The 21,708-nt window shown below is 57.7% G+C and overlaps 1 protein-coding gene across 5 annotated transcripts in view; it reads right to left on the reverse strand.

Moving 5' to 3' along the window:
* Positions 1 to 1,309: 1,309 nt before the first annotated feature.
* Positions 1,310 to 21,708, reverse strand: part of SPATA13 (spermatogenesis associated 13) — a 183,609-nt gene continuing 163,210 nt past the window's right edge. For 4 of the 5 annotated variants that reach the window (XM_074377932.1, XM_074377933.1, XM_074377930.1 and 1 more), the window contains 9 exons: positions 19,230 to 19,366; positions 17,977 to 18,156; positions 17,578 to 17,763; positions 15,852 to 16,031; positions 13,861 to 14,093; positions 10,689 to 10,818; positions 8,540 to 8,912; positions 6,392 to 6,466; positions 1,310 to 5,273 (listed from right to left, as the gene is read on the reverse strand). In XM_074377932.1, the coding sequence (XP_074234033.1) occupies positions 5,098 to 5,273; positions 6,392 to 6,466; positions 8,540 to 8,912; positions 10,689 to 10,818; positions 13,861 to 14,093; positions 15,852 to 16,031; positions 17,578 to 17,763; positions 17,977 to 18,156; positions 19,230 to 19,366 (1,670 nt within the window). In that variant the 3' untranslated portion in view covers positions 1,310 to 5,097. The remainder of the gene's footprint in view (positions 5,274 to 6,391; positions 6,467 to 8,539; positions 8,913 to 10,688; positions 10,819 to 13,860; positions 14,094 to 15,851; positions 16,032 to 17,577; positions 17,764 to 17,976; positions 18,157 to 19,229; positions 19,367 to 21,708) is intronic. The other variant, XM_074377931.1, reaches the window with a different exon arrangement.

A 21,708-nucleotide genomic window follows, 5' to 3' on the forward strand; every position in this document is an offset into this window, starting at 1 on the left:
ACCAGCTGCAGGCAGAGGCCTCTCCCAGGCTGCATCCCAGCCCTGAGCTTCCCACTGGGTTTCACTCCCCCCGAACCCGGGGGGGGACCAGGCAGCCACAAACCCATCCTCCACGCCATTCTTCCCTGCATCTGACGCCAGCACCAGCACCCAGCACCCCGACGCAGAACGGGGTGGCCGCCGTCTCCCCAAAACCCTGGTGGCACAGGACCCGTGTCTTCACAGCTGCCTCCCCCCCTTTCCCAGTCTCTCCACTGGATTCCGTCTCCCCAGGTGTCCCCCGGCCTCTGGCTTTAACTCTGCCCCTTCTCTGGCCCTAGAGTGAGCTCCCCACCTCTGGAGACTCAGCCTAGTGGAGCCCAGAGCCCCGGCCTGGCCCTTCCATCACTTGGGGGTCTCTGAGTCCCAGCGCACCTGGATCCCAGCAGCACACGTGGGGCTGCGCGGGGCTCGCCTGGGGGTCCTGCTGGGGCCCTGCCCCAGCTCACCAAGAATTCCCCGTCCCTGAGTCCTTCCTAACTTGTCCATGCTCCCATGCTGCACACTGGCCTTTTAGTGACACCGTGTGCGTGTCCCTCCTGAACACATGCGAGCATCTCCCGGGCCTGGTGGGCGGGCGTGTCCCTGGAAGCCCGATGAGAAACGCCCTGCCTCCCAGCCCACCCCTCCCTCTGTGGGGTGCCCTCCTCAGCTGCCCTTAAGAGGGGTGTTAGGGTCCAGGGCTCCCATGGCCCCCTGGCCCCAAGCGAAGCCCCCTCTTTCAGTACAGCCCTAGGAGGGGAGCCGAGGGATGTTCAGAGTCAACAAAAAGTACTAACAGCTGGCAGCCTTCTGGGAGCCCTCTTCTGAGGACATCACAGCGACAAAGGGCTATTTGCTTAACTTTCCTGAGCTGTTAATCAGCGGAGGAAACTCTTACCCCCTCCCCGCCCGCCCAGGCCAAGTGGGGACCTGAGCTCCAGGAAGGGGCCGCAGCGCGGAGGGCCCCCCCCGGGGCCGGGCAGCCGCTCCTCAGCAGGTGTGCGCCTCGCCAGCCTCGTTCCAACGTCTGGGGGCTCCCTTCAGGTCCAGTGGCCTCTCCTTCCCCTGAGCCTTCTCGCCCCCCGCACCCCTCCAGCGGTCTGAGCAGCTCATCAGGGGAGGACATGTTGTTGCAGGGACATCGATCAGTGCCCGGCGGGGGCTGAGCGCTGATCGCAGAAACCCTCGCGGCACCTCCTCCACACTTAGTATATATGTTACAGACACACACACACACACACACACACACACACACACACACACACACAGTCAAATGCACTCCTAGAGCCAGGCTGGCAAATTAACTTTAATGTATAGATACAAAATGACAAATATAGATTCACAGCATTTACAAGAGATCATTCAAATAACATTGTAAATAATTTTTTTTTTTTTTACAAAATCTTCATTCAGAGAAAATACACGTCAGTTGCAGCGACCTTGTACCACACTCGTCAGCGGCCAACAGCATCTTCCTCAGCCTGGAAGCTGTCGCCCGATGGACACAGACGACGGCGACTTGATGAGCTAGAACCGAAGGAAGAGGTGGCCAGAGCCTTGTAAAGCAGCCAAGTCATACACAACTGATGCTCGTATTTACACACACACACAAAAAACAAACCAGAAAAACATCGGTTAAAGCACAGAATCAGTTAAAAGTATTTTCTAAATACAAGTGTCAGGTACCTAAAAAAACAAGAACAGTCATGTTAAGTTTGTTCTAACTAAATCTGCATCAAGTATTTAAGTTTCTGGGTTTTCGTTTTGTTCTTTTTTCAAGATCAGACAGTTTCTACTTCTTATTTTCAGAATCCTGCAGGTGCCACCTTGGTTGCACCCATCCCGAGAAAGCAGCACCGGCCAAGGGAAATTTTAACACGGAGGACCATTTGCAGGGTCACCTGCACACTGTGGGGACGACTGTTTGGGGACAGCTTGACCTTGTTGATCTGTGCCGAGCACCCCTGGCCTAGAAGCCACGTTAATCTGCCCTCGTTGGCACAGAGCTGGGGACACATATGTTTCTCCTCTCAACAAGGTATCGCACCGCTATTCCCCCCCAACTCCAGGTGGTGGGGCTGCTGTGCTCTGGCCAGGTCACTGGGGGACCTGCACCGGGAAAACCAGCCCAGGCACAGAGCAAACCCCACTGAGGAAACGCTGGGTCGTGGCTTTCACAAGGCATTCCTGTTGTGAGACAAACTGAATTAAATGCACTTTGCTCTGTGTCTGGACAACGGAATGGGGGACTGAGGGGGTTTTCTGAACAGGAATGGGGTTTAGTCTTTGTGGGACGAATAAAAAGGCACAAAGTAGCGTGGAAATGGGAGTGATATGTCTTCAACTACAAAATCACACCCGCCCGGGGAAAAGAGCAGATCTACTGAGAGCAAGCTCTGGAGATGCCGTCCCAGGGAGGGCTGGCAGACCGCCCTCTTCTTCCAGTTTGCAAAACAAAGACAAAGTACGCTACTCCTCCGGGACTTTACCGACAACCTTCTGTTTCACGACCGCGTACAATCTGCCACGAGGTGGTTACACAGTTTAGGCAAGATCCAAACTGAGAAGGCTGCTGGGACCTGAGGCCACTGCCATGGTCTTTCAACAGAGCTGGCAAGTCTGGGAACACGAATGAGAGAGTAAGTGAAATTCATCAGAAAGGTGATGCCACCTCTTTTTGGGGGGGGGGGGTCCACCCACATTGTGCAATGGGGGGTTAAAAAGAGAAAAGGACAGACAGAGAAGGCGAGCTCCCCAGTGAAACGCACATAGACAGTCTTTACAGGAGGCTCTTTGCTTTTTCTCCTTTTCTCTCCAAGTGACTTAAACCAAGGAGGAAGTTTGGCAAACGTAAAACAGAACACTGAGCCATCTATTCTGTAAAGAATTCAGGGATATGGTAATAAACACAAGCACACAGATTTAAAGAAGTTAAAGGATGCTCTGTCCTTTGAAACGCATTTTATTGGTTTTCAAATCACCTGGAAATCCAAGCAAGGCCCTTGCAGGACAGACATCTGATCAAGTGACTGTCACGTTGTACACAGTGGACGGGGCAGTGGGGATGCACACCTGCGCTGGCATCCACGCTTCCCGCCCTTCTGTGGGGGAGCCCGGGAGGAGGGGGCGGGCCAGGGACGAGACCCAGCTGCCAAAGGCATGTCCAGCCCCTCCTCCCTGGGCTCCGGCCGAAGGCGGTGGGGGGCGGGGGAGACAGGGCCCTCTGGGAGCGCCTGTCCTTGAGCTGAATCCTCACTGGGAACGGATCATAAGAACTGTTCTCTTTACATCCTCAAACTAATTCTCTTCTATTAAAAACCAAGCAGCCCAACTGCTCAAAACTGCCGCATGTTCCAACCACTCTAGCAGAGGCCCTTCGGCTCTGCTGCGGGGCCCGCGGAGAAGCCGACTAGGTGCAGTCCTCGAACACAGCGTCACGTCTCGTTGGCACAAGGGCAGCTGCAGAAAGGCAGCTAAGACAGAGAAGCCGCTCAAAAGGCAGCACCCCCACCGACGCACGGATCCGCAGGGTTCCTCAGGAAGCAGCCTCCCCCCAGGGCGCCCAGAGCCAGCACCTCCTTCCCGCAAGGCCATCTCCAAGTGAGCACCTGGAGAAGGTGGGGCCAGGCCGCGGGTGGTAAGACTTCCTGACCAACTCCTGCCTGATGCTCTAAGGCCCGCCCTGGGGCCCCGGGACGCACCTCTGGGGAACAGCTTGGGGCGGGGGGCGGGGGCCCACACCTGGAGGCTCAGGTTCCGCCCCGTCTAGGCCAGCACAGGTGTGTCTCTTCTTAAGCACGGGCCTGTTGGCAAACGGCAGTTCCAAGGGCAGCAACAGCACAGAGACCCTCAAGCCGGGAAACACGGGGCGTGTGACGCCCTCCCCGCCCCCCCGGCGCTGCACGAGGCAAACGAAAGGCCTCTCCTGCAGAGCCCGTGTGATCAGCCACAGCTGGAAGGTACCGTCCTCAGAACGACCAGCATAGACAGAGGGGAGGCTCCTGCCGCAGGGCTTGGCCTGAGCGGCCGTCCTTGGGAAAGGCTGCTGTCGCCGGGCCTGGATCTGTTGTCGGGTCTCCTTTATACAGAGCGGGTCCTCAGGAACCCGCTGGCACTGGTCATGCACAGCTGGCGCTGCTGGCGGGGCTTGTGCCGCAAAGCCAGCTTCCAGTGCGGAGGACGTGAGCCCCCAGCATCGTGCTCTCCTGTCACCGTCCCTGAGGGCGAGGGTGCTCTTTGCGAATGCCCTGCACCTGGCACACCTGTGCCTTCACTTCAGCCCAAGACTGAAGGAAATGGGTTTTTCTATTGTGGATGGGCCTGTGTGAACAGACTCTCAGGTCTCTGCTCACGGACTCACACACGGCACGTGGGCGGGGACCGCTGGCCAGAGGGGCCAAGTCCCGCAGCAGCGGGTTTCCCTCCGTGCCTCGAGGGCAGCGGTGTCTCTGGAACTCGTGCGTTGCCGCGCGCTGCAGACCCCGGGCCACGTGACGGACCCCCCCCATCCCCTGCGGCCGGTACGGGAGGGCCTCGCAGGAGGAGGCAGGCACCGTCACTTGGCAACTGCGTGGATTCGGGAGACACCGGGGAACCCTGGGGGCACCTGCAGGGCTGCAGTAACCCCTGCCCCAACACCGCAGGAGGGGGGCCAGGCGGCGGGAGGGCGCTACCCCTCCGCCCCCATCCCCTTCGAGATCACACGCAAAGTGAGCCTAACCCATCGTCCTCGGGAACCCAAGAGCGCTCAGCCCCACCCTGAGCCTGGACCGCGGCGCGTTCGTCACCAGCGATCCTCCTGGGGCCACCATCCAGCGTCGCTTCAGAGCTCGGCCCGGGTCCAGGCCTTGGCACCTTGGCGGGGGTCACACGGGGTCCAGCGGGCATTAGAGCCGTGCGTCCTGAGCCCCCTTCCCTCCCGAGGACGCAGCCAGGTCTCTGAAGCCTGCAGGCAAGGCCAGGTCCGCCTCCTCGTCACTGGCTCCCCGCAAGAGCTCTTCAGCCCAGCTCCTGCCGGTTCCTGGCTCTCGCCCAGAAGAGGCGCGCAGGGCTCCCCTCTCCCGGGCTCTCCCGCCGTCACTTCCTGAACGGGGCCAGCTTACTGAAGGTGTGCCAGAAGGGCGACGGTTTCCTCCTGGGCTCCGCCAGGGCGAAGACCTGCGGCTGGGGGACGCTGGGGGGCACGGTGACGTGGCGCTGGTGGACCGGTCGGAAGGTCTGGTGCGGCGGGGCCGCCGGGCACCCCCCGTAGCCTGACTCGGGAGGGGAGGGGGGACACAGACTGAGCACCACGTGTCAGCCCAAAGGGGAAAGCAAAGCACCAGACCCCACAGCCGCATCTCAAAAGGACGCCCGACAGCCACACAAGCAAATGCTCATACTCAGACCGTGCGTGGGGCCGGGGGCCCGGGCGGTCTCACTGAGTCCTCGCTTAAAACCCTGCTGGGGAGAGTACCATTCCTGCAGGAAGCTGAAGCCAGGGTCACGGTGTAGCTTTTACTGCGGCAGAATCAGAACTGGGAGACGCACAAAATAAATAACTAAAGGGGGGTTTTCTGCCTCGAAGACGTTTGTAACTCAGTGGGAGGGACGCTGTGGGGGATGGACAATCAGTGCGGTTTTGGCCATAAATTCCTCTCAGCCCATCCATCCTGGGCTTCACTGAGCCTTGCTTTTGCATTTTCAGGTTGGAAAATACGGAATGGGGTACATTTCGCATGAATGAAGTTTAGAAGAACGTAACACGCGTTTGTGGAACAAACAGCCTTACTGTTTCACCTCGTACAGTGTTAGGTATGCAGGGAAGGCCTCTGCACGGCAGACGCGGGGGTCTGTGCCCCCTACCCCCGGTGTTTTGTAGCAGCTGCCCGGGTAGTTCCCAGGGGCGCACGTGCGGGGCAGAGAATCCGGGCTCTCAACAAGCTGGACAATCTTCTGCTTTAACTCACTGCTCGGTGTACTGAACTCGTACACCTTCTTTTCTGACCTAAACTAGCCCATCCCTTCGGCTGACAAGCCGTTCTAGGGGTGGAGACTTCCTCCCCACAGGCCTGCGGAGAACCCCCCTCCCCTGGGCAGGGTGGGGCTCAGGGACCGAGCAAGGAGGTCTGGAAGTTCCGTGGCCCCCACTCAGACACACTTCACATTTTACAGACACATCTTCAGACATTAGCAAACACTGAGGCACAGTCACAGCCAAATGCGGATTATTGCAAACTGTCCGTTATTTCAATTCATCGTCTTGAGTGTTACCTGTGTTTCTCTCCTTCATTTAGAGTCGGTCACACACAACAATTTGGGGCATTTCTTGTGATTTTACTTGCGATACGGACACACCCACTAAGGAGATGAAGCCTTCTCCAAAACTTACCTTTTGACTTCCCGTGTCCTGCCTTTTGAGCATTTAACATGGCCAGTTTCTTTTGATTTTCTGGAATTTCCATTCCTGGATTTAGAAACAAATGCGAGATGTACTCAAAACAAGTGAAAACATTTCAGTATAAAACTTGCACCGTAACCACGTGAACCCTGAGGCCTTCTCAGTAACCCTAGGCAAAGAGCCTTCATCCCTACAGAAGTATGGAGGTTGGAGAGAGCAAAAAAGGGAAGGACCATCACCGGGACGGCCGCATCACTGCTCCCCCGAGCGGGACACGCGGGGAAGGGCACGGGTGCTGGTGACCAGGCGCACAGACCACCTGTGTAAACCCGGGGGACGAGCACACGGGTCACCCTATTTATCACCCCCCAGGAGGGCGCCGGGGAGAGGACAGACACCGGGGCCCAGGGTCTGCTCACTTCCCGGCCATGAAAGCTGAGCAGGTTTTGCTTCTACCCTGAGCAAAGGAAATCTCCAAGTACCGGGCCTGGCTTTTTTGCCCTGACTGTAGATGGCTCAAAGAGAGGGCAGAGGACAGAGACAGGGGCGGGCGAGGCGGCCCAGCGGGTCCTGGGCAGGCCTCCACCTGATTCAAGCAGACCTAGGCTCTGCCTGCAGGCATGAGGCCAGGGGTCACGGCCAGGGCTCCCCTCCACCTTCACACGTCTGCGCCCTGGGCCTTGGGCCTTCAGCACCCCTGACACCTGTCCTGACGGGTCCCGGTGTCCCCTCCAGCCCCCAACCCTTGGCGTCTACTGCTCCCAGGCCCACGCTGGCCTTCCCTCACTCTCACTGCGCACACCCACGTGGCTCCAGGACATACCCACACGGGATGCCTCGGGCACACGTGACAGACCAGGCAAGGGTCCTGTGGCCTCTCTGACTCTACACTCCCCCATTCACAGGCTCAGCGGCTCCCGAGGGCCACACCCACCCATTCACCCATTCGCTCATTCACTCATCCCAGTCTCCCAGCACCAGCTCCAGGGAAGCCCTGTGCTGCAAAGACGTGTGAAATCAGGCTCCCCGCTTTTCTGTCCAGGAGCAGAGCTGAGAAGTGTCCAGAGCGCTCTGTGGACTGCTTGGCTCCTTCTGCCTGACCTGTCTGACCCCGCGAAGCCTCCCTTGGTGAGAGCTGTCCCCGTGGTGGTGTCGCGTGTGACACGGGGAGGGCCAGGGGAGCCCCTCCGGGTTTCCATTTGAGTTTTCCTCACAGCGGGAGTGCGCATCCCACAGCAGGTAACCTCTGCGGACGCTGCCCATCACCCCACCCGTCCCCGAGGGCCCACAGTCCCTGACCTCCACTCCCGTCTGTGCTCAGATCCCTGCTGTGCCCGGGAGCCTCTGGACCTTGGGCTTGGAGACCAGGGGTGCTGCCACCGGCTTAAATACCAGGCTTCTGTCTCATGGGCCCATCAACACCCCGAAGCTGGAAGATGGGAGGGAGTCTGAGCGAGAGGCAGCACTGCCCTCACTGCCATGCGGGACGCCCGGCCCTGAGCCTCGTGGATGAGAGAGGGCACAACAGGCAGCGGCTGCTGGGCCTGAATAGGGGGCAGCAGGAGGCTGAGGGGGAGGGTGGAGCTCAGTGGCAGAGCACGTGCTTAGCGTGCACAAGGTCGTGGGTTCAAGTGCCTCCGTTAAAATAACTAAGTCAATAAAGCTAATCACCTCCTCCCCCTCCAAAAAGGCAAAAAAAACAAAAAAACAAAAAAAACCCCAAAACCCAACAAACAAAGTGTGTAAACACACAGCTGGAGAGGAAGCCTCAGGACTGTCTGGGGCTTCTCATGGCCTGGGAGGGGGAGTGAAGGGGTCACGCCGAGCTGGTTTCAAAGGCTACCTGGCTGTGTTACAAGGGTGGGTGGGTTCCTTATGCCTCAGTTCCCTCATCTGCAAAATGGGTATAACAGAGGTCTCTGCATCACCGGGGCCACATGGGACAGTCGGTGTAATTCCACATGTGGCAGGGCCCGGGACTGACTGAACACGGACAAACTCTGCCGTGGTGACTTCGCCTCTCACGTCTGCCTTGTAAGCAAGTGCAGAAACGGTCAGACCTGCAAGTCTCTTTCCATCTCCCGGCGGGGACGGAGGGGGCAGGGGGTGAACCGCGGGAGGGGCCGGGGCAGGGCTCACCCAGCTCCCGGTCCTCCTGCACCCGCCTGCGCTCGTCCCTGCAGGCCTGCAGCCACCGCGCCTTGTCCTCGGGCTTCCGGGCGCAGAACAGGTGCGCCTCGTCGCCGGTGCGGCTGACCAGCTTGAAGGCGTTGCGGACGCTGAGGCTGCAGGCGCCCAGGCGGCCGTCCTCCACGTCCACGAGCTCCACGGCGTCCGTGTCCGTGCGGCCCCGGTAGTAGAGCACGTCCCTCCGCAGCCGGTCCTTCTTGCAGGCCACCAGCTGGTGGTCGAACAGGAAGAAGGTGCGCTGCTGGCTCCGGCCCTGCCTGCTGATGCTGGTCAGCTCCCCCGAGTGGATCAGCTCGGAACTCTGCTCCAGGATGTCCGGCCCCTGGAAGGGCGGGAACACGTCTGAGCTCTCCCGCCTGAGTCCCCCCGGGGCCCGGGGAGAGGCCCCGACACAGGATCCACAGCCTCCTCCTCGGGCTGTGCAGCCACGTGAGGCCCACGCACGGGGCATCGTCTCAAAGGGCCTGTCACACCTCGGCTACCGGTCTCCTGCGTGAAATTCCTTTTTTTCCTACTGAGAAAATGGGAGTGTGCCTGTGACCTGGTGAGAAATGCTGGACTGATGGCACCCCATCGAGATCTAGAATGACACCTGGCCCGGCCTGACCCCCAAGGACCAGGAGGCTCCCTGTGGACGGGGGGCTCTGTCCTGCAGACCTGGGGGGCCTCTGAGTCAGGGGTGTGGCAGCTCCCGGGAAAACCGAGGCTAGGGTCTTGGAACAAAAGGCCAGATGCCAAACTGCCAGCAAGGAATTGGTAAACTTCTGACAATAAATCACCCCCTAAATGCCAGGGTCCAAGCACAGAAGGAAAAACGCACTTCTGTAATATTTAGCTTGGACTGAACCCACTGTAACTTTCTGCCCTTTGATTTTAAGATTTTATTCTCCTTTAATCCCAGTTATAACACAATACTTTTTGGAGACAAAAGATCTGGACTCCAAAACAGCTTTTCTGTTTTCTTGCCTGGAGTGATTCTGTGCCCCAGATTCCTCACTCACAGGACAGGAGACTCAGACCCAGGGATCCCCGCGGTCCTGTCCAAACTCCCGAGGTCGACGAGGGCCTTGAAATCAGGAGTATGTCTCTCCAGCTTCAGTGCTGCAACCTAAAGCTAACTTCTCCGTCGGAACTTTCGCAGCCCTCTGGGAGAGGGGTTCTGACCAATTACTTGGATGTCGGACGACTCCTGCTGCGTCTGAAAACCATCTGAATGCCATGGGCTTACTGTCCTCAGTACCAGCCGCAGGCGCAGTGACTCCCTGCAAGGCCCGAGGGTCCAGCTCTGCCTCTTCCCAGCTGTGTGACTGTGGCCGAGCTACCTCACTTTTCTGTGCCTGTTTCCCCATCTGTTAAATGGGTTAATCGTAGTTCCTACTTCATAGGACTGTCAGGAGGATGAAAGGAGTTCATGAATTTAAATGGCTTAGACCAGTGCAGGGCACACGGTAAACTCAGCATAGGACTAGCTACTGTCACTGTTGTTTTTATACATGAACATGTGTGTGTAGTGTGTATGTAGTGTGTGTGTGTGTGTGTGTGTGTGTACGTGTGTGTGTGATGCGTGCACACACGTGCCAGGCCATCACCACAGGCTGAACCAAGCACTGCATTGTACTGTCCTACGTAATCCTCCCAGCATCCCCATGAGGCAGGTCACATTTTCCTCCCCACCTCACAGACGGAACATCAGTCCTGCCCAGACCATACACGACTCACGCTCCCGCCACACCATGACCCGTATTTTAAACGTTCTCCAGCGGCTCTCCAGGAGCCCACAATCAAGCAAGAGAGACAGAGTGTAAGCAGTAAGTTGACTACAGACACTCTTCAGAGTATTTCTCAGTGGAGGTAGAGGGGAAAGGATTTGACTGTTAACTTCAGCAGTATGCCTGAAAATACCAAGCCATTAAAGCCAAGAGCAACGAGTACCAGTCACAGAACAGATGGCCACCGGTGGGAGGTGTGGGTGGGGCTGGATGGTGTTCGGGGAGAGGCTCCCATGTACCTCCCAGCCCACGATGGAGCACAGGTGGGGGTGTGGGCAGGTGGAGGGTGTGGGCGGGGCTGGATGCTGGGGGGGCGGGCTCCCACGTACCTCCCAGCCCACGATGGACACCTGCCACCGCGCTATCTTGTCAATGCTCTCCAGTTTGCGCTTCCGCTCGTTGATCAAACAGGCGACGTTCTTCATGGCCTCGTAGGCGGCCTTTATGTTGTTGTAATCACTGCAAAGCAAGGGGTTAATTTTAACCAGGTAATGTGCAACTGGCAAATAAGGACCCACAAAATAATATAACCCATGCAGACTGAATACTGACGGTCCAGGCGAAATGGCATTTCAACAACAGCCACTTTTCCCTTTTCCTTGTTCCTTCGTGAAGAGGCTACAGTCCACACAGCTTAAGGGGGCCGACCACATGCAATCCAGAATTCTTTGGAATAAGAATGTCATTCATGTCCCAGAAACCACAGTGAATGAAAGCAAAGGCCATGAGAAATTAGTTTGGTCCCAGTGACGATGGACTGTTTTCATTAATCAAGAAAGGGCAGGAGAGCCCAGGGAGCCGGCTGAACACTGCTGCGGCATCTCCCTCGTCGACACCCTCGTTCCTGGAGCTCTCCACACCGCATCAGACCACGACGCACCCCCTCATCCTCCCTGTGGCCCCGCTGACACTGGAGGTAACAGGAGGGCCCCAGCTGCAGCCCCGACCTGTACACGGGCTGCAACAGAGCGAGTCTGGGGTCGGGTCTTGCTCAGCGTTCACAACTGGGGACGTGTTAGCCAATCGCCCAGCTAATGAGCTAAGTTTTTTATTTTCCGCACTTCCCTGTGTCCCACGGGACAGGGTCTCCGGGTCTCAGTTGTCCTGAATTCCCGTCCTCCTGCACAGCTGGGATAAAAGCCTGGGAGGCAGCAGGCTCCACTGTCTTTGATGGACCAGACACAGCTAAGCTCTGCCCTGAGGAGGACCCCCCACCCCCGGGCAGCCCCCCTGACCCCCGGGCAGCCCCCCCACCCCTGGGAAGTCCCCCCCAACTCCTGGGAAGCCCAGACCCCGCTGTCTACAGGCAGGAGCAGAGCAGGAAGGAAGGATGCAGTGACACCGGGGTGGGGGCTGCTGGGACAATGGAAGCACCCCCCTCAGCTCAGGTTCCAGCAGTGAAGACAGTGTGCAGAATCATGGTACTTTTTTTCTACAAGGTTTTCTGTGCAATTCCAGAAGAAATAGAGTGTAATTTTTTTTTTTTAATTTTACTTTGTTTTCCTTCAGACAAGGAAATTGGTTTTTTGTCATCTCCTTTGAAATGCTTTTTTGGAAACAGCCAAAATGTCTAAGTAATGCCTCGTAATGAAAAAAGCCCTTAAAAGAGAAAAATTAAGTTTTAAGGAAGCCCTGCCTTCCCAGATGCTCTGCTTCTGCGTTCTCTTACTTACTGTCTCTGGTTCCCCATCCTGGTGCCTTTTTAGTCTTTTCCTAAAAATTTCTCCAAATTTGTGACTCGCCTGACTTTGCTGTTTTCTATCAAACTTTTCTGATGTTTCCATCAGAAAAAGAAAAAAAAAATTGAGCTCTCTTTCCTCTTACCTATTTCAATGAATTATTTTCTCGTCTCCCTTTCATCCAAATTCTCTGAACTGACATTGTTATCTGGGTATGTGGTTCAGCGACCCAGCTCTTCCTCTTTCTACCTTCTGATCTAATTGTAAAGAGACCCCTTTCCCAGCCCTGTCTCAGCAGGAGCCCAGGGCAGAGGACAGAAGGTGACCCATCCCCACCCCACCCCTGCCTGGAGCCAGGTGCTGCCCTGGAGAACACGGCTGCTTTCAGGGCAAAAGTTAGACGTTAAAACCCCTCTGCTGCAGCAAATGTCCTCTGGGCACAACCCCTCTCCCTGCTCCCTCTTCTCGCTAGACTAGACCCCCTCCAGACTGTCCTTCCCCGAGCTCCAGGCGGAGTGAGAGCTTTGTGCGGAGACACGGATGACACAGACGAGGTCTGGTTCTCTTCGACAACAGTCAGCTTTGTTCTAAGACCTTGTGGGACAACGGCCGTGTCCGCACAGGCCTTCCAGCTGTGGAAGGCTGGGAACATAAGCCAAGAGCCCATGCCTGCTGGTGAAAGCACCAAGCAGCTGGGCCCTAGGAGGGGACCTTCCCCCACAGCTCGGGAAGTGGGCGGGCCTGCTCCGACACTGACTGGGCAGATCACAGCAGGGCCAGACGTTCCCGCATGTGCGGGAAACGAGGACTTGCTATTCAGTAAGCAGAGGGTAACCTGGGGTTCCCTCAGAAGGATTCAGGCACAGGGTAATAAGCCCCAGAGGGAAGCAGAGCATTCAGGTCACCATGATGAGAAGCCCTGTGCTCGGAGCCAGAGGGAAGGGGGCTGGGGAGGGGTGGTCGGGAGGCAGAGCGAGCACCCAGCTGGCCCAGAAAGGGCTGAGGGCCCACCCTGACCTCGGTAAGATGCGTCCCCTGAGCAACTCCATTCACGCACCACGCCATGACCTTGAGGCTCCCTACTCTTTTTGAGTTCCAACTTTTGTGTGTCCTCACCACTCTGTAAAGCCATTTTCTGTTGCAGAATATAATACAGTCGGCCCTCCATATCCAGGGCATCTGCCTCCGTGATTCAACCAACCGTGGACTGAAAATATCCGGAACTTTCTGGAATTTTTTCCCCAAAGAGCAAACCTTAAATTTGCTGCTTGCCAGCAGTTACTTACATTGCATTTACATTGTATTTACAACTATTTACATGGCGTTTACATATCATATTAGGTGTTAGGAGTAATCTAGAGAGATTTAAACTCGCTGGGAAGATATAAATACAGAGCCATGCTCTGCAGGGCACTTGAGCATCCGTGGGTTTTGGTTCCCTTGGGGTCCTGGAACCGATCACCACGGGTACCTAGGACCACCTGTGCCGACTGCTCTGAGGGTGAGATGCTGTGAAACAGCTTAAGGACAAATAAGAGGAAAGGACATATTTCTGAAACTGTATTCATGCTGGTCTATTTCTCGCAACTGTTTTTATTAACTGAGTAGCTACAAAAGAGTAGCTATTCATAAAACCTATGCTGATCAGAAGGACCGACAACATAATAAAAATCCCCCCGTGCTCCTGACACAGGTTAAGAATCACTTTTGTATTTTAGTATCTCTAGAAAGGGATGCTGGGAGCCTCTGCAAGGACCCCATTCAGCGGTCAGCCACCTCCAACTTCCCCAAGGCCCGGAGGCCACGGCCGTGGGGCCCTCACCCGTGCGCGGGCGCCGTGTACTTGAGCAGCTCGGCCAGCTGCAGCGGGTACTTGCAGATCTTCTGCACGGGCGTCAGCAGGAAGCCGTCCAGGGAGATGTCGATCATCTGCTGCAGCAGGCGGCAGGCCTCGAAGAAGTGGCGGTACCGGCCTTGCTTCATCAGGCCGGCCAGCTCGGCGCAGGCGCCCGGGTGGTTGTTGCAGTACTCGGAGTAGATGGCGAAGCCCTCTTGCTGCGAAGGGGAGGCTCGGCGTCAGGCCCCCGGGGGCTCTGGGCCGCAACAGGGGCCAGCGACACCCAGGCCCCCAACCCCGGGGATGGGGCTTCCGGGCCGGAGGGACCCACTGAGCTGCGACAGTTCTCCCCAAATCAGCCTCCTCCCCGGGGGTGGGGGCACGTCCAGACACCAGAGGTGGGGGCTGAGTGCGCATCCCTTCCACAGAGAGGCTGCGTCGGGTGCAGGCCGCGCCCCAGGAGCAGCGCCATCTCTATCACCCTCTGAGTCACCCCCGCATCACCCTCCTCACCCTGCCTGATCCGAGGGACACGGGACTGCTGTCCTCCCTCCTTCCTGGTAGAAACTTCTCCAAGGGGACCAGGAGGATGTGGGACCCCGGCCCCCATCCACAGCTCTCATCCTTCACCCGCCGACCCCTCCCGTCCCCTCCGCTCCCTGACTTCCCCCGCTCAAGGCTGCCCTGTCCTCCCCCAGGACTCACTCCCAAAGTTCCCTGGATGCCGCCCCTGCCCCAGTGGCCCCTTCACAGCCATGCACCTGCCTACACCTGCACTCCCCTGGCTTGTGTCCTGCTCTGCTCCCTACCCGGCCGACCTCTCTGGCACCACCAGGCTCCAACTCCTATTTCCCTATAGGATGGTTTTCCTAACTCACTTGCTCACTCTTTGACTGGAAACCTGGAGACAGCTCTCATGCTGCTTTCTCTGTTCCTTGTGACCAGTCTTGTCTATTTGTCTCCCAAATCCCATCTCAACAGATCCCTCTTTCTGTGCCTCTAACGCTGTCACCCTCGCCCAGAGGCAGCGACACCCCTGTCCCCAAGCTACACTCTCCTGCCCTTCATGGCAAGATCCACTCCACAGTCCGGCCTCAGCTGACCTCGAAGCATCCCACCGATGACCCCTCTCCGTGAATCTCCCACTCCGGCCAGATGGGTCTGTTATAAAGTCCTAAACAGGCCGAGTGCCCTCAGGGGCCCACCTTCCCACCTGCACAGCCACCAACCACGGAAGCATATTGTTTCCAGCCATTTAGCGGCGACCCACACCGGGGGCCCGCCCGGGGACCACCTGGGCTCAGTGCCAGCCCTGCTGCCTTGGTGGTGGGGGCTGCTTGTCACTGCTATTGTGATCACTGTTACTGCACCCTGACCGCTCTGGCTGGGGGTAAACCTCCTTCCTCTGAAACCTGTCGTACTAAAAGGTGGCAGCCAGGCATCGTTCAGCGACGAGCTCGGGCCGGCCTCACGACAGCGATCCAAGCAATTACTGCCTCTCCCCCGACCGCCAGCGTCCCTGGGCCACGCGCCCGGCCTGAATCAACATCTGCCAATTACCAATGTGTGACCCGGGGTCGCTCACTCTCTGGGCTTGGGTTTCTGCATCTGGAAAATGGGAGCAATTATCAAACCTACCTCACAGCAGAACGGGAGCTGATATAGGAAAGCCCTGAACATAGATACCTAACAGGTCATCATTAGCAATTATGCCAAACACAACCCCTAGCTCCAAACTGCATCAAGGTGAGGAGGTTTTGAATAAACGGACTTGGGGTATTTAGGTAAAGATTAGCCACAAAAACCAATCAACTTAATCTGCAAGTGACAATACCTCCACTGGACAGGAAATTAATCTGGCACTCAAAGGAATAAAGAAGACAAAGGAAGCCGGGCAAAAAGGACTCTTTCTAGTGGAGAAACAGTTCAGAATTATTTGACCGGATGTTACTTAAGAGAAGTAAAGGGTGACGTACGTGTTGAAGAAAGCAAGATCCGATTTCGCTGAGATGAGGTTCCTCTTTATTGTACTGTTTCTCAAGGTCTTTCAGGAACATTCTTTGGAATTTGTAAATATCTTCGATGTTTCCAAAGATGGTGCTGAGCTGCACAGCGGTGAACATAGCCGTGTGCTTGCGACACTGTCGAATGTAGCCCTGCAGCACGGAAACAGACTCTGTCACGTCAGCTTGGAAGCTCACAGACATCACATACCTGAGTAACACAGGCTTCGGGGCCTAAAGCCGTGGCCTTGGCGTGGATCTTAGCTAGAGACAAGGATCTGACCCAAGCGGTCCCCGCTGGGCTAATACCTCCTTGACTGCGACGTGCCCTCAATACTTTAAAAACAAAAGGAGAGAGAAAAGGTACGCGCGGGTGGATTTACAATCCAAGGACCCGTGTAGAGTTTCCAGGTGACACTCATGAAACAGAGAGCTCGCAGTGAACACCAGTATGGTCGCCCGTGCTTTTTCGAAACTCTCAAGGTAACTGTTCTGCCACCTCCAGTTCCACTTCACAGCTGGGAAGGCCCGTCACACACAGACGGCAGCCCCGCAACGAGCGGCTCGCGGAGCAACGCTCACAGTCGGGGCAAAGAGCCAGGGGGGCCTTCCCCGAGGACTCCAGCGCCACCACTCTCTGCGGACGGCACGACTCTGCGCGTCGTAACCGGGGGAGGCCTGCACCAGTGAGGCACCGCTAACCCTCTGTGCGCCGGGCCCCGGCTGTGCGCGGCTCGGGAAGGTTGTGGAGGGAGGAAGGGAAGGCCGTAAACACATGGAGTAATTATCCCCCAAACCTGCACCACGCGATCACACAGACCGAGCCGACCACACGGCAAACACGGACCACTGACTACTAACAGGCTCTCGGCTCCAGGCTCCGGGGCGACTGTCTACACCCTGACCCCACCACTCACTTCTCTGAGCCTCAGCTCCCTCGTCCACACTGGGGGGAGAAGGGGGCCTTCCCGTGAGGCTCGTGGGGGGGTTACCCCCGTGGAGGGACGCGCACAGCCGTGGGCAGGCTGATGAGCGGTGACTACTTCCCCAAAACGCTGCTTTAAAGGGACTCCCTAAACGGCCTGTTCACAGAGGGAGAGGGCTGCTGCAAACGAGCCAAATGTTTGGGTCTTTATCTGCCGGCCAATCCAGTCTCCGGGGTCGGGGGTGCAGGGCTCTCACTGGGCCTGCCTTTGTGCTGAACCCGCTCAGCCGAACGGGAATGCGGACGTCAGCATTCACCGGGGACAGCCAGAATGACTGGACGGGCGCACGACAGAGCAGCGGGTCACTCGCTTGTACGGGATCCAGAAAAACGGAAACCATCACGGGAGACCATGCTGCGGGGTGGGGGACCACACAGGGCAGAACAGGGCCTTGGGCCTCCCCAAATGACACTCATGCTCTCTGTCCATGAGGGTGACTCAGGGTCTCGCTGTGTGTCAGAGGTCAGAGGTCAGAGGCAGCGGGCTGTCGACTGTGACCACCCTTCGGCTCTTTGCAAAGTCAAAGGCTTCCATGTAAAGGTGCCTGGAGTTATGTGCTCCGAAAACTCTGGGCAGCTGGGTCCTGGAGGAGGGCTGGCCGCCTACACTCATGGGGTGGGCCAGACGGGCGGGCGGGGCGGGGGGCTCTAGACAGACGTGTGACCATGAGGGCCTGCCCACGGGGACTGGGCGCGGCCGGGTCGGCATCTCACCTCGCAGATGTCCCTGAGGTGCTTGATGTACACGCGCTCGGTGCTCACGATCTCCCGGATGACGTTGGTCCTCATCTGCTGCTTGCTCTCAGGGTGCTTGTGGCGGTTCCCGCCCGCGTCCTCCTCCAGCTCCTCGCCCGGGGTGCCGCTGGAGCCCTCCGACAGCTCCTCCTGATTGACCCGCAGCTGCGGTCCACACGCGACAGGTGAGCAGAGGGGCCTGGCAGTGGGCCCCCTGGTTTTCTGCCCCCAGGACAGTCAGGAGGACAGCAGGGAACCCCGCGCCTGCACGCGGCCGGCTGAGACCACAGCCCTGTGGACAGCCGCCTCGCCGACCCCAGCAGAAGCTCCCCACCCCAGCCGACCCTCGCCCAGGTCTGACTTGGAGAACACACTTACTCTGACGAAGCTGGCAGGGAACCAGGCCTCCTTCTCCTCACTGCGGCCCCACCACCAGTCCTTGTTGGAGGCCTCCAGGACCTGGATGACGTCGCCCGCCTTGAAGCCCAGCTCCTGGTCGTCCATGGTCACGTGGTCCCACAGCGCCTCGGCGCAGACCACACTGCCATCGCTGATCAGCTGAAACGGGGTGCCCAGCGCTCAGTGCAGAGCCTCATGGGGGACCCTGAGCTCGCCCGGCCCCCCGTGCCCACACCTACGGATGTCAGTCAACTCCTAGCGTTTCGTGTCATGTGACACGAACAGAGAGATGTGCTCTCGGGAGACGAGACCCAGGCGGGCTCCTCCACCTGCTCCTGAGGGAGACCCCAGGTCCACTCATCTGCGTGTCAGTCATCCAGCAAACGTCAGTGTCTGAGTGTCCACCCCCAAAATGGTCTCTGAGCGGCCAGAGCCACGCCACCAAAGGTTATCAGCCACCCTTTCCTGCAAGACCCTCATGCAGAACTCGCTCTCCATACTTCCCTGGCAACCTGCACAGACTTGCATCTAATGTTTGGTTTCCTGCAACTACAGAGGACACAGCATGACGTCTGGACACTTAACAGTTAATTTAAGCTCACCCGGGAGCCAGCCGGAGGGGTGGAGGACCGCACGTCCCCTCAGCTCCCGGGGACCCCGCTGCTCCTACAGCAACGGCCGGTGACACTGATGGGGCTGGGTCACACTGAGAAGGCACACTGCACACGCTCAGTTCGCAAACCCCAAAAGCCAGAGATGCCTTCTGGAAAAATTTCCATAAAAAGGGCTCAAGACATGGCAGAAAGAACCCCAGAGCCGTGGCGGGAAAAACGTAGTCAACGCCAGCTCTGCCGTCTACTGGCAGGTCAGTCAGCCTCTTAGTCTCCGAGGGTTTGCTGAAACGCAGATAATAACTGAAATGTCCACCCCCCAGGTCGGCTGTGAGATCCTCACGAGGCGGCGAGTGCAAGGGAGGGCGTTCCATAAGTGGAGACGCCCCCTCCCAGCGCCATGACTGCTGCTCTGATGGGGAGGGTGCATCTCAGTGACTGGCAAGACCCAGGCCCCTAGGCCGTCCATGAAAATGCTAGAAAACCAAACTGTTCTTCCAGACCAGAGTCCCAGGTTTACAATGTGTTCACTAAGAAATAATCGGTGGGAAAAGTTCGAATGGACTCTGGACCCAGAGCACCGGGGCCCCGTGCTGGCCACTGGGAGTGGAGCCCCGGTACCTCGTTGATGGCCAGCTGCTCGCCGCCTGGCTGCAGGTAGCGGGGGTTGGCCCGACAGAGGTCTTCATAGCTGAAGTCCTCCTCACTGCCGTTGTCATCCACTAAGGCCGAAGACTCCGTCCCTCCATCTGAGGAAACTGCGAGAGAGAGAGAGAAGCAGAGTGCTCTCAAGCCACGGCCAACCTCACAAGTCTGACGACAAAACCCAGGGCCTCTGAGAGCGTCCCCCCCGAAGAAAAGTAACCGTTTTTATCTCACCCAGAATGCGGTCATCAGGGAATGCCTACCCATCTACGGAACCAAAGGTAGAAGGGCGGGGGGAAGTGTTACAGTAAGTGAGCAGGCGGACGTTTCAGAGCCGACCGCCAACGCTAACACACAGGGTCACCTCCTGTTTTGTGAGTTAGGATACTGAGTGAACTGTGTGTGATTTACTTGGAAATTTGTGCTCCAAAGGGAACATAAAAGACATAAACATGGATAATATTTCTAAGAAATGTGTCGATAAGCTTAAGGACGAAGAGAAAGTGAAAAATATAATCATTCAAAAAAAAAAAAAAGTGTCTGGCGTCCATCACGTCCCTGCTGCTAAGACCAAAGGTGCCGAGTCCTGTGTGAAGCCTGGGGGCCCCGCCTACTAGCTGCCCACATGTGAAAGGGCGGGGACTCACAGCGTGAGAATTAGGAGTTCTGCGGCACGTTTACCAAAACAAAGAAAGACCTCTTGGGGGTAGGCGTAGCGTTCTGGACGGCCTGCCCTGGCACTCAGGGCGCCTCTCCTGGGACAGTGGGCCACTGTCACCAGCGCTCCTCTGTCATCGGCATTCCTGGTGAGGAGGGCAGGGAGAGGCTTCCTGGGAGAGGACACCTGACTGAGAACAAAATGCAGCAGGATTTGGGCACCAGAGCATCTAACAAAAAGGCTGAGGCTGGAAAGCAAGGTGAGGGCACGCTGTGGGGAGGGGGTGCTCTCAAGGGTTAGAGCAGGCAACAGGGCTGCCCTCATAGAGACTGAGTTGACGGCGTGATGGGTTTTGAACCGAGGTCCAGATGCTGCAGAAGGAGCAGGTGTTGGGAGTCACAGAGGCCTGGCGTGGACTCGAGCCCTGGACCTAACCCGGCAACTTCATCTCTCTGAGCTGCACATCCTTCTGCCATAAAAACCAGTTTCTTTTTGGAGACTTAGGTGAGCTCACGTGTGTCGAGGTCCTGGCACCCCTGACGCACACTGGGGCTCACTGGGAGGAGTGACTGCAAGGACGGCCGTGGGCTTGGTGGGCCGGGTGGGGGGCAGGCTCTGGGCCCAGGGACACCAGCTGGGAGAAGGTGGGTGCACTGGAGCGGGCGGTACCAGGGAACGGCGGGGGAAGTGCAGGCCAAGGATGTGCAGGCCGGGCTGACGACACGAGTCACCAGGAGAACTAACGGGAAGGGGGTCAGGGGAGAAGTCCCTGGGGAGGGGGGAGGAGGATGGTTTGCGATGGTGGTGGACGGTGCTGTGTGTCCTGTTTCTTTCAAGGGCCTGCGAACCTGAGTTTCTAGTAACTTTACCCTCAGGCGACAGGTCTAGTTTCCAAATTGAAGAACTTTCCTTTTTTAACGAGATGTTTTCTCTTCTTTATTTTGTACTGAGTCTTCAAGATCTGATGTGCATCTTACTGACATCCCACCCCCTCTGGACGGGCTGTGTTTCAGGTGCCCGGCAGACACCCGCGCAGCCCAGGACAGGCCCCAGCTCTGCACACCAGGCCCCCAGGGCTCTCCTCCGGCCCCTCCCTCGACGCCCTTGCTCTGGACGCAACACCCCTCAGAGATGCGCCCCAAGCCAGGTCTCTCCAGGGCCCATGCTTTCCCGCAGCCCGGAGCGCCCCAGCACCCGGGACCCCCACACCCAGCCAGTTCGGTCCTCATCAGACCCCTGTGAGCCCAGGTTGGGGGGCTGCCAGCCGCCTCCAGGCTTCTCCCTCCTCAGGCCCTGCCTTTACTTGGGTGTTTCCCTTCTGAGCCCATAACCTCCTTTAGAGAAGAGAGGGGGCCTAGTGTTTTATCTCCAGCACCTCGCATGGCACCCAACATACCGAAGGCACTCAATGAGTGGACTGCAAATCGGCGGTGAGGAACCTGACGTTCCCAGAAGTCTATTTATTTATCTGGGCGACACAAGGGCTGGGTGGAGGCGGGGTACACACCGGGGTCTCCCTGACGCCCGGTCAATGGTCAGTTCTCATCTCAGCCAGGAAGGTCTCCCAGGACCCTGTCTCCACCACCCCCGAGCCACCCTGTAAGTCACTTCCAAGACAAACTTGAACCACTGGTTCCATCACATTCACCAGAAACCACGCAGGACAGATGCATCACGACAAAGTCCTGCTGCAATCCACCCCACCCTAGTGAGACAGCCCGCCTCCCACCCAGAGCCCGCCCCGCTGGGCGACCCCTCCCGTGGCCCCCCGCGCCCAGCGTCCCCCCCTCACTGAGT

The sequence above is a fragment of the Camelus bactrianus genome, chromosome 14 (assembly GCF_048773025.1).
Source record: "Camelus bactrianus isolate YW-2024 breed Bactrian camel chromosome 14, ASM4877302v1, whole genome shotgun sequence".
Classification (NCBI taxonomy): Eukaryota; Metazoa; Chordata; class Mammalia; order Artiodactyla; family Camelidae; genus Camelus; species Camelus bactrianus.